Here is a 12431-nt window from a genome sequence, read left to right as displayed (position 1 = left end):
CAAATTCCAAAAACAAAAAAGAAAGAAAAATATTGTTTCTAACTTAGAAACCAGTGGTCTTAGATTATTCTTGGAAAGTTTTCTATATTATGGCATTTGAAGTTTATCAGCGTTTGGCAAGAAGTGTAGTGATCACCAGAAGATAAAGAATTATTTAAGAAAAAACATTTCAGACCTCTCATTTTCTTTTCATAAAGATTAGCAAGATTGTTAGATTAGGAAAATGTTATGAGCAATATATTTTAATTCCTTTTAAAGCATTTTATGAAGCTCCATGTGATGTCTTTTTTTTTAATTGGTGGATTTTTAATCAGTCAAATAATTGCTGTTTGCCTCAGAAGAGGTCTCTGGTAGCAGGCAGGTCATGGGGACTCTGTCTCTGTCCTTGGTTTGACCTAGTCGACCTTGCTTCAAGTGCCTAGATGACAGTGTTGATGCCATGCATCTTTGGCATACCAATAATAAGAAACTAGAGGGAGAGTGAATGTTTGTTGATAAATTGAAGCAAGGGACAAGACAAAATTTTATTAGGTGTAATTTAATAGAGATAAACGGCAAATGTTGCAATACATAGAGAAACAACTCCATCCATTCATGATAGATCTGACAAGGCTTAACAGTAAAGCATGCAGAAACGAAATATGGTTTGTGTTATGTGTGAATGCATAGCAGTTAGCAGGGGATCATGGCTGCCCCACATGCAATTGCAATCTTAAACTGCATTGATAAAAATCATACCTCTAAATTGATGAAGCTGACAGTTACTCCTTTTAAAGTACTTGCTAATCTCAAACAAATTGGAGGAACTACGAAGAGAGATGGGTTTAATCTTAACACAAAATATTTCAGCAATTGGAGTCATCCCTTATGGGCTACGTTCAGTATTGACTTATCACCCTATTGTTAGAGTTCTTTAGATGGAGACCTCATGCTTTCATTTTTGAAATGTTGTAAAGAAAATGTGGGGTTATGGAGGTACACTAGGTGAATCCTAGGGGAAAATCCCTTTCAACTTTAAAATTTCATGATTTCTTGCTTGATGGAGTATGGATAAATTATGTAAGTGATGAAAGGACATGAATCAAAGAGGAGCTTGTTCTTAGAGGGAGAAATATTGTTTTTAATAACTGGTGGATATTTTTGAATGAATAGAGTAATCCGCCAGTGAAGAATGCCCTTTGTGACTTCACAAATTTTGTGTATACCTATTTGTCATGTGTGTTTATGTGTGTGTGTGTATATATATATATATAATGTCATAGATATCACATATATCATAAATAGCATACTTTTATAATATATCATTTATATTATATATTATGTATATATTAAATAAGGTAATATTTTAGCATTCCTAATTTAATATATATGTTATTTTGCTATAATAGATATTTATTTTATTAATATATATATATTAAAAGTCATATATTTCTCCTAAGAGATAGGAAAGAAAGAAGGAAATAACCTCAGAAAAATAATTTGTCTTTCCAAGAAAAAGGAGCAGAGGCACTTGTTACCTGCGTAAGATCCTTTCATGGGAAGTCTGGGGAATTGGAGACTCGTATTAGTAAGCTTTCTTTAGGTTAAGCTATATAACAAACAGCTTGAAAATCATATTAATTTACCATGACAAGCACTTACTGTTCAGCCATATCACATGAAACTGCATGTGAGCTGCTGCAGCTTTTACCCATTTTCCAGATTATCTTCAGATCGCTCTGATTTATACCCTTCTCGTAGCAGAGAAGCAAGAGAGGCAAAGCAAAGTTGTGCAGTTGCTTTAAGAAGTGGCATATGTCATATCTATTTATGTTCCATTGGCCAAAGCTAAAGCTAATCATATGTCAAGCTCACATCAATGGGGTTAAGAAGTCTACTCATGGGAGGCAGGGGCGAGCAGTGTGCATATCTACTATATATATGTAAAAGGAAGGAAAGAGATATTTGTGAACAATATACAGTATATTAGAGTTGTTTCTAAAGTGCTTAGATGGAAACAGACATGAGGAAAATTAAGAATAGCAGTGTTCTCAGCAATAGTATCAGTTGAGGCTGGGACATTGAAAATAGGAAGAGGAACTAGTCATGATAGCTGTTTCTTTTCATTATTCTGTAATTTCCACCTAACTATTAAAATCCTAGTGACCGAATTTCAGATTGGCTAATCTCATGATGTCTGTCCTGCTGTACTGCATGCCACATTATAGTAGTTGTTCAAGTCATAGATATCTTCTTCACTTTTAATTGCTATTTTGACACAAAACCCACAAGAATTTGGTCCTGTAGACTTTGTAAGTCAATACTGTGAAAGAATATTCATCACTAAAAAGCAACAAAATATTAAAATATGCAACAATATAAGTGAATCTTTATATAAGAATCATTATGCTGTGGAAACAAACACAAAGGACCACGTAGAAGACGAACTCTTTTATATGTAAATCTAGAAAAGGTAAAACTCTGGCCACACAATTAAATCAATGGTTGCCTGGGTCTAGAGATCAGGGGATGAGATGAACCACAAATGAGCAAGAGAAAACTTTTTAGGGTTTTAGAAATGTTCTATACTTTGATCATGGTAGAGTATACATCAAACTACATGTCTAAACAGGTGCATTTTATTGAATATAAATTACACTTCAATAAAACTGTAAGCAATAAAAAAGTATGCTGGTCAGATGGGTGAGTATAAGCTATCTTCTTTTTAGAAAACCAAAAGAAAAAAAATCAAGAAACCTTTCCCTAAATCTTTGAACTTTGTGGTGTGTCTGTGTTTTAGGAAGAACTTGAAACAGCCAGGAAGTTTCTATATTATGAAATGGGCTATAAATCTCGTTCAGAACAGTTAACAGATCGCACTGAAATCAGCCTCCTGCCTATAGACGTTGACAGGTACTTATAATAAATTTCTCTCTCGTTTTATTTTTCCTCACCTACATAAATATATTTTATAATTATTCAATGCTGTATTCCAGGTACAAGAAGAGATTTCATAAGTTTGATGCCGACCAAAAAGGCTTTATTACCATTGTTGATGTTCAGCGTGTATTAGAGGTAATATTTTTTTGGTTTCATATCTTGGATGGCAAAAGAATATAAAGATTATATTAGATAACTTTTTTATCTAGTGCTTTCTATAGTAATATTTCTCTTTTCACTTTTGAAAAGTTGGAAACATTAAAGGATTTGTATAATTTTTAATTAAGCCTTGTTATTTTGTGCTTTTATTTAGAGTGTCAATATCCAGATGGATGAAAATACACTACATGAAATTCTGAATGAAGTAGATTTGAACAAAAATGGACAAGTTGAACTCAATGAATTTTTGCAGGTAAGTTGTCCTGAAAGGAAACAAGTGTATTTGCTTTCATCTTTTGGTTGTCAGTGGGTGCTCAAGAATAGAGTTTTAAGGCCACACAGTTGTCACTTTATTCTGAAAAGGAAGAGAGCTTGAAACCTGTAAAGGTTGATATGTCTGTCCTCAAAAATAAAGCTCTATGTAGTACATGTTCTTTTTCTTACTTTTTATAAGACACATTCTGTTGTGTTGGGCAGTTTAAGTTTAAGTTAATTATGGCTTTAAGTGGTGAATAAAATGTATGATTTTTTTTAAGAGAGAGGGACAGACAGGAAGGGACAGAGATGAGAAGCATCAACTCATAATTGTGGTACTTTAGTTGTTCATTGATTGCTTTCTCATATACAGTGTGTCCGTAAAGTCATGGTGCACTTTTGACCGGTCACAAGAAAGCAACAAAAGACGATAGAAATGTGAAATCTGCACCAAATAGAAGGAAAACTCTCCCAGTTGCATACCTATTCAGTGCAGTTCGATGTGGGCTCACGCACAGATTTTTTAGGGCTCCTTAGGTAGCTATCCCGTATAGCCTCTACAGACTCGTCACTGACTGATGGCCTACCAGAACGGGGTTTCTCCACCAAACTGCCGGTTTCCTTCAACTGCTTATCCTAGCGAGTAATGTTATTCCTATATGGTGGCACTTCGTTATAAACGCGCTGATATTCACGTTGCACTTTGGTCACAGATTCGAATTTAGCGAGCCACAGAACACACTGAACTTTCCTCTGTACTGTCCACATCTCGACGGGCATGGTCGTGGGCTACTCCGCTGTATACATGGTGTTATATCATCATCTGCGCATGCGCACATGCTGCCACATCATCCTACAGAAACTGGGAGGGTTTTCCTTTTATTTGGTGCAGATTTCACATTTCTATCATCTTTTGTTGTTTTCCTGTGACCAGTCAAATGTGCACCATGACTTTACGGACACACTGTATATGCCTTAACCAGAGGGCTCCAGTTGAGCCACGGACCCTTTGCTCAGGCAAGAGACCTTGGGCTTCAAGCCAGTGACTTTTGGGCTTAAGCCAGTGACTATATGGGGTCATGTCTATGATCCCACACTCAAGCCAGCAACCCTGCACTCAAGCTGGTGGCCTCAGGGTTTCCAACATGGGTCTTCAGCTTCCCAGGTCGACGGTCTATTCACTATGACACTGCCTAGTCATGCAAAAGTATGCTTATTAAAGAAGAATGCCGTGGAATACCACTGCTGGACCATTCTTTAACTGCTTCAAGGAGGTAACACACTATTTCTGATATGAAAAGTAATTGTTTTTTGTTTTTAAATGTGAGACGAGGGAAGAGTGAGAGACAGACTCCCACATATGCCCCAACCAGGATCCATCTAGCAACCTTTGTCTGGGGTCAATGCTCTGCCCATGCGGGGCTGATGCTCGAGCTATTTTTAGTGCTTGAGGCTGATGTGCTGGGAGCAGCCAAGCCATCTTCAGTGCTGGGGGCCCACGCTCAAACCAGTGGAGCTACCGGTGGCAGTAGGGGAAGAGGAGGGGAAAGAAGTAGATGTTCGCTTCTCTTGTGTGCCCTGACCAGGAATCAAACATAGGACGTCTATATGCCAGGCCGTTGCTCTATCCACTTAGCTAACATGCCAGGACCTGTGGAAAGTAACTTTTTAAGGAAAAAGTTTTAAAAATCATAGTTTCAGTAATTTGAGAATCATATTCACTTGAGAATCTGAAATGTAATTATTATATTCTTACATTATAAAAACCTGAAAAACAAAAGAAGCATGCATTCTGGGGTTAAGACCATATAATTCAAGCACTTCTATTTTTACTTACTCAAGGCTCAATTGTTTAATTTTAACCATGAAGGAAATACATTTTGGTACTTTAACTTCAAACTGGATGCTGCAAACCATTCCTTAAAAAGGTGAAATTGAACAAACGCATACATATTTGTGGCTGTCCATAGGACTCTGATCATATGAAGAATGTATTGGTTTCTAAGCAGCCAGGTTTTTTTCTGTAGTGCTTCTTGGGCAGGTATTTCAAATGAATGCCAGGTCTTGCTTGCACCATGGCAATGATGAATGCTGAACATGAAATAAATTAATGCTGGGGATTTTGGTCAATGTCAGCCCTTTCTTCACTGTGTCAAGTTAAACAAACAAGATCAAGGCAAAGGAAATGGTAATTGTCTCTCTGGAGATGAGCTGCAGATAAGAGCATTGTTGAATCTAAATGCAGAAAATTTTCACAGGTTGTGTCCAGCATGACAAAAAAGAATGTTTAGTTCTTTATCTTACCATTTAACTAAGCACACATTTTAAATTGAGTTTAAAATTTATGCTTGGCCATCAGAAACCTATTAGTTCATGTTTGTTTAGTTTTTTTCTTTTTTAGAATATTTTATTGTTTGTCTCAAGATTTAGAAAACTTTAAAGAAATAGTTTATGTTCATGTGTGTTGTAAATAAACAACAGCATTTAGGGTTGGAAGACCTAGGTTTTTAGAAACAATAAGAATCTAATTTTATGGATATGCTGTTTGGTTTGGGTTTTAAGTAATTTTTTTTAATGCAGTAGACACATAGAAAATAATTTATACCATTTGCAAATTTTCTTATACATTTTAAAATAATTGAGTATTTTTTTATTTTTTGTCCAATTCTCTCTATATAGGAGACTATTCATGCTCTACTAAGTACAGCACAAAGTGTAGTTTTCAACTTTAAAAATGTTGACCATATTTCTCATGAAATATATTCACTCTGTTATTTTTTTTTCTTGTAATATGGTTTCAAGATATATGTAATGGTTAAAGAAACTTTGAATTTTTAAAGGTTGGTACATCATATAATGTTATGGATAAAGAGAAAACTTCACCCCTTATCAGATTTGTTAGCTCTGATAAACTTGGAAAGTCTTCGTGGAATGAGAGACAAAACAATAAACAATACATTGTTCTGTCTTTATATGTCTGCATTCTTTATGTTTCATCATTTATCATATACAAAGTATGTTTTCAGGGGTTTTGTTTTGTTATACAGTATTTTTCAAGATTAAGAACCCACGTTGACCTCATTGAATACCCTTTTCAGTATAGGTTTGGTTTTTCAATAACCCTCATAGGGGGTTCACTGTAGGTATTACCTGGTTATATGACTATTTTTAGTTTTGGGCTCTAATGCCACTTCTGCATGTAGGAGTCAATCTCTAATAAGCAATAGCTTGTGAAACAGTTCTTAGTAAGGTCATGAAATTCTTGTCCAGCACCTTGACAGATACGTCTGACTCTTTTCAGATCCATTTAAAGAAATGTATCTCTATAAACTAAAAACGATAACCCTAAAAATATTTTGAGAATATATATATATATTTCTGGTGAATTGCTTAGTCAGTTATTTTTGAAATAAATAAATTAAATAGATTGGGGAAGTGATATCAAGAAAAGGAAATAGTTAAAACCACATAAATGTGAAAAAGAAAAAAAAATTCCCATGCTCATAATTGGAAAGTGCCTTCAAGATTAAAGGCCTTTGCCCACTGACTGCATATAATTTCAAGACTAATTCTGATTTTATCCATTGGATAAAAATGAATTAGCTAAAATCTGGCTGTGGAGTACTTTTAATTCTTAAGGTAGATCTCTGAGTCCATTTTCAAGGATTTAAATGTAAATTATTCTATCAGGTCTTTAAGGAATTTGGATTTAGGAGGCTTGAGGTTGTCAAGTACAGTAACATTGAAAAAAGAGTAGTTAAATATAGAGCGTGGTTTGTCTTTGTTCAATCTCTGAGATTCATTTTTAAGGTTTTTAAATGAAATTGAAGTTCCAATATTTGAGTTGCTCAAAAAAATGTGTGCCCAGAGCACATTAAGGGGCAATAAAGTGGTGATGCATTTGATTTGCACTGAAAGGCAGGCTGATTTCCTAGATGGGTGTAGTTTCTACAGCATTGGTGAAGCACCTGCCACTCCCCCAATTTTTTAAATATTAAAAAATTGTACACTTGACCTGTAGGACCTGCTGTGGCTTTTGATGGAGCACAAAATGACCTCTGCCTATGGCAGAGGTAACTACTAAAATTCTGTCAAGAAGGGAATAGGCCCTGGCCGGTTGGCTCAGTGGTAGAGCATCAACCTGGTGTGCAGGAGTCCTGGGTTCGATTCCCGGCCAGGGCACACAGGAGAAGTGCCCATCTGCTTCTCCACCCCTCCCCCTCTCCTTCCTCTCTGTCTCTCTCTTCCCCTCCAGCAGCCAAGGCTCCATTGGAGCAAAGTTGGCCCAGGTACTGAGGCTGGCACCTTGGCCTCACCTCAGGCACTAAAATGGCTCTAGTTGTGAAGGAGTAACAGCCCCAGATGGGTAGAGCATTGCCCCCTAGTGGGATTGCCAGGTGGATCCCAGTTGAGCACATGTGGGAGTCTCTTTGCCTCCCCACTCTCACTTCAGAAAAAATACAATGAATGAATGAATGAATGAATGAATGAATGAATTGAATAAGCGGCCCTGCCTTCTGAATCTATTGTGTATTTTCTCTTTAAGCTGATGAGTGCTATTCAGAAAGGAAGGGTATCTGGAAGCCGGCTGGCAATACTGATGAAAACGGCAGAAGAGAACCTGGACAGAAGAGTGCCCATTCCGGTGGACCGAAGCTGTGGAGGATTGTGAGTGTGAGCAGGACATCCTCGGCCACCAAACATAGGAACAACGAATCTTCATGTAACATCAGTTACAAAATACAACACTCCCAAATAGTGGACATAGCTGCTTTCTCTTTTTCTTTAATACTGAGAAACATTCCAAAGCTTTAGGCTGTCGGTGTATACCCTTTATTTGTATTTGCCACTCGCTCTAGCTTCTGCAAAGTGTATATTAACTTTGTTCTCATTTCTGGTGCACCGTGACTCAATGTTTTGTATCCATTTTGTGATCTGTTAGACTGGACATGCTCCCTTTTTTGTGCATTTGTTCATTGATTCTAATTCAATTCTAGAGGTAGAATATTTTGGCTGACATAGAAAAAAGAAGCTGGAAAAACTTGTGCCATACACAAAGCTCAGAGCATTAACCTCGTAGATAGTATTTGTTCTTAAAAGAAATTGAGCTGGAGTGACCTATTACGATAATAGTTTCTGGAGACCTCCTAGTCCCTTCTCCCTCCAACTTGCCTGCCTTCCCCATCCAAACAATTGTACAATTTTATATCTAGAGCATAACTGGCAAAACTGGAGAGAGAAGAAAAAATTTAGATCTGGTTACAGGAGCAAGTTTCAGAGAGAAACTGAAGGCTCCCAGAATCACAGGTATAAGATAAGGATAGCAGTGACATTTGCTGGGAGTTACAGTGATAGTTTCATCTCAGCAATTCAGTTTTTTTCCTCAGTCACTGCTGTTTTTTCTTTGACTATTATAGTTGCCAGGAAGATCCTTGCTTTTTTTACTTTAAAACCAGCATTTCAGTGCTAACGGGATGAGACTAAATTTCTCAAATCTTTACAATACTAATAAACTTAAAGATTAAATGCCTGTGTTTATATTTCTACATATGATAGCACAATTTTTAATCCCCAATCTTACATCTTAGAGCATGTGGTATTGTCAAACATTACCTATTTTGCTTAATTTATTGCATTTTTTTGGAGGGGGGGAGTATTTGTAAACAGATAGTAACAAGGATAGAAATAGACCTTAGGTAACTTTATAATTATTTGTAAAAGGCAAAACGCTCAAGATCCTTTTGGTTACGTAAAACCCTCTCACTCTGTACTTAGTGGAAAAGTTCTCAGTCAACCAAAAAGAAAAAAGGAAAACCACACTCAACACACACTCACAGACATCCTCCCAACACAACACATAGAGACAAAACACAAACAAAAATCAATCTGTATTGCATTTAACAAATAATGTATTGAATTTAAAGGGCCATTTTGGTATATGTTTTTGCAATATTTTGGTAGCATTTAAGCCAGATATCTGAATATTTATTTATTGTACTTCCCCTTGTAAAGTTAACTACCTACTTTTTGTGTCTCAAGATCAGGTTGTGTATGTAATGGGAAATCTAACCCTTTAGTTAATGTCAGGTTTTCATGGTGCAGACTTAAAAGTCTTAGTTTTTTTAAACTGCTACATAAAACACGTTTGTGCTGTTATTTCTGTTCATGCCAATATTGTAGGATATCTTTATGACTCTATCTAGTGGGGTATGAGCCTGTATGTCATAATACAAACACTGGAAATTCACTCACTTAAGCACCCCCCACCTCCGAAACAAACCGTTAAGATAGCATCTTAACTCCTTTTGTTTCTAAAGAATGTTTTAAACTTGCCACTTTGAATGGAAAACCTAAAACACAGCAAGTGATGCTCCCAGGTACCACTGTGAAATTCTTCTTTCAAGATGTGAATTTTTTACACTGGCTTCTATTTTCTTTTTTAAAACAATGGAAACGTGGCTTTGTAATTTAGTGTTTTTCTATCAAGACAGTAACTTTCACAGTTTAGAATCCAGTGACACTTGCTACAAGAGCTGTCCTTTAAAACATTACAGATGATGTACCACAATATTGTACATTTGTGCTCTCTGTCTTTCTCTCTTCTCTTTTTCTAGTTAGAACATGATAAGGAGACTTGCATCCTCCCTGAACCCATTACAGTGGGGACCCAGCTTTAAACTGGACGACTGGCATGGGCACAGCTCTATTTGTAATGCAGGCCTCATTTGTGCATGCTTTGCTCTGAGTGAAGTTCTTTTAAGGACAAAGAAAGGCACACTTTTCTGCTTTAGAGCATATTTACTTTTGCTTAAAATCTGCTAATTCTAAAACATACGCTCCTTCATCAATCCCAGAGACTCGTCTTGGAAATGAGTTGGTTCCAAGTCTTTACTGTGAATAAAGCACCCCCACATTCTTGTGTAAGTTCTTAATTAAACCCCACAGCTCCTTTACCTGATTTCAGAAAAGGAGAACAGAAATAGAAAGATAAGCCCCTTCAAAACGCACTTTAAGCATAAAAGAATTTTTTCCTCTTTTTATATAAATGTGATGTAGATCGTCTGTTAGTCTGGGGGTGGGGTGTGCAGAGAATGTATTTGATAATCAAGTGATTTCTTTCAAGAGCCTTTAAGGGGATTCAGGTGGTGGAAACCCCATCTGGGTGGAGAGCGGGGTGCTCCCTTTAACAGCCCCTCCCTGCTCCAACCCTGCCGCAGTCATGACAGTGATGATGCTGGATTATTGGTTAAGCCAAGGTTGCCTGCCTCATATCCAACATGCTGTTTGCAATATTCTTGCTCTCAATCAATTTATATTGAGTGTAACTTTAGGCTTTCTACTATTAAATGCATGCTTCCTATTCTGCTTTAGTTTCTAGCTTTATTTTGTCTTTTTCAGCGTATGTAGCTTCCTCTTTTACACAATAAAAATTTCATTCTGACTTTTACTAAACCTACTGTAAGAATGATCACTGAGCTTATTTTCTTCTTTTTTATGTGTTTTTAAAGATTTTGGGCATATGAATATAATAATATTGGTGTCAATACGCATTACCTTGCACTGTTCTGCATTATGTGAACCCTGTTTAGAGAGTAAAAAGCCCTACTGTGTTTTGAAAGGATATCAAGTAAAAGCCCAGCTGCTGAAGTGGATATACACACTGCATGTTTTCATATGTGGCACTTTTATGTATTGTGTTCAGTTACTGTTCTAGACTGGACTGTTAAATACTGTGTTTGAGGCTGGTTGTCATTTTTATAACTGTCTCGATGTTTTACCACCATTATTTATTACTTTTGATATACGGAATGAACTGCATGCATTTATAGAGCAATAAGAGGATGTATTTAGTGTGCCTTGTTTTTAACTGAATAAGAACTGAAAGCATGAATCAATAAACCTGATTAAAATGATCCATTTGCTGGCATTTTGATGTTACTTGCAGTCGGAGAAATAATTTTGATTACTGTTGAAGTTTAAAAAGTTTGAAAATATTTTCACACACTATGTTTTTAATGGCACTTACACATTAATTCTTTAGCTTGAAATTTTGTAATTTGATCTCAAAAGTAAATCTCTGCATAGACATGTAATTTTATGAGTCTGCCAGGATTATTTGTATTAATTTGTTGCTGCAGCCTTTAGGGCATGACTTCTGTATTTGTGCAATCCTATTCTAAAATTACATTCATCCTATTACAACTCAGTTGAATTATTTTTTTTCTTTCCTTTTTTTTTTTTTTTTTTTTTTTTTGTCTCCCAGAGCCTTTCAGCCTGAAGGTTCCCAGGCACACTGATGAATTTTATCATAACTAAAATCAATAGAAATGAATGGGAAAGATTACATAATCCATTTTGATCATCTTACATGTCAAGTTAGTGCAGGGTTGCCAAGTGTTGATAAATGCTCTGACAAAAAAAATGCTATATATTTTCATTGTCAGTAAATCAGTAAAGCTGTTATCAGTTTTAACACAAATTTTATAATGCCCATGTTATTTTATAGCTTTTAATTTACACATGTCTATGGTACATACTCTCCATTTGTGGTTTAGAGACTGCGTTTTGGTTTTGTGTGCTCAAGGCATGTCTGAGCTTCTGAAGTTTCTCTGAAACTGCATACATACCCAAAGCCATGGCTCCCATACAGACTTGCAACAATGAACTGTTTGTTCGGTGCCTGGAAAAAAATATATAGCAGCTCAAAACATTGTACATTGATCTAGCTCATCAAATTTTATAGCACTTTAAAATTTGTCAACATAAAATTTGTCAAAATAGATTGATCCTTGTTTTTTAAATGTGTACAATTTACGTCAATCAACCAGAAATGGGTGCTAACATCAATATTTGCAATCTTTGTCAGTACCGCAGTATCACGGTGTCAGACTTCACCTGATGACATTTGACTTGTAAAGAAAGAACACAACAGAAAATTTAAATTGATATAGTACCGTCATAATGAGAGGATTTATGTATAGGAGATGGCATTGCTGAGCCTTCTGTGCCTGTACTTTATTTTAGATATCTAATTACCTATACACTTGGGAAATCCATGCACATCATATGATGTATATGAGCCATGATGACACTGGGGG

The 12431-nt window shown here is 36.1% G+C and overlaps 1 protein-coding gene across 2 annotated transcripts in view; it reads left to right on the top strand.

Annotated features, from left to right (window-relative positions):
• Positions 1 to 11246, top strand: part of GPD2 (glycerol-3-phosphate dehydrogenase 2) — a 163653-nt gene extending 152407 nt beyond the window's left edge. For both annotated transcript variants that reach the window (XM_066279488.1, XM_066279487.1), the window contains exons 14-17: positions 2780 to 2892; positions 2976 to 3054; positions 3233 to 3331; positions 7880 to 11246. In XM_066279488.1, the coding sequence (XP_066135585.1) occupies positions 2780 to 2892; positions 2976 to 3054; positions 3233 to 3331; positions 7880 to 8005 (417 nt within the window). In that variant the 3' untranslated portion in view covers positions 8006 to 11246. The remainder of the gene's footprint in view (positions 1 to 2779; positions 2893 to 2975; positions 3055 to 3232; positions 3332 to 7879) is intronic.
• The last annotated feature ends 1185 nt before the right edge of the window (positions 11247 to 12431 follow it).

Source organism: Saccopteryx bilineata, chromosome 5 (assembly GCF_036850765.1).
Source record: "Saccopteryx bilineata isolate mSacBil1 chromosome 5, mSacBil1_pri_phased_curated, whole genome shotgun sequence".
Taxonomy (NCBI): Eukaryota; Metazoa; Chordata; class Mammalia; order Chiroptera; family Emballonuridae; genus Saccopteryx; species Saccopteryx bilineata.
The sequence above is the reverse complement of the archived record's forward strand: the minus strand, read 5'-3'. Positions and strand labels throughout refer to the sequence as shown.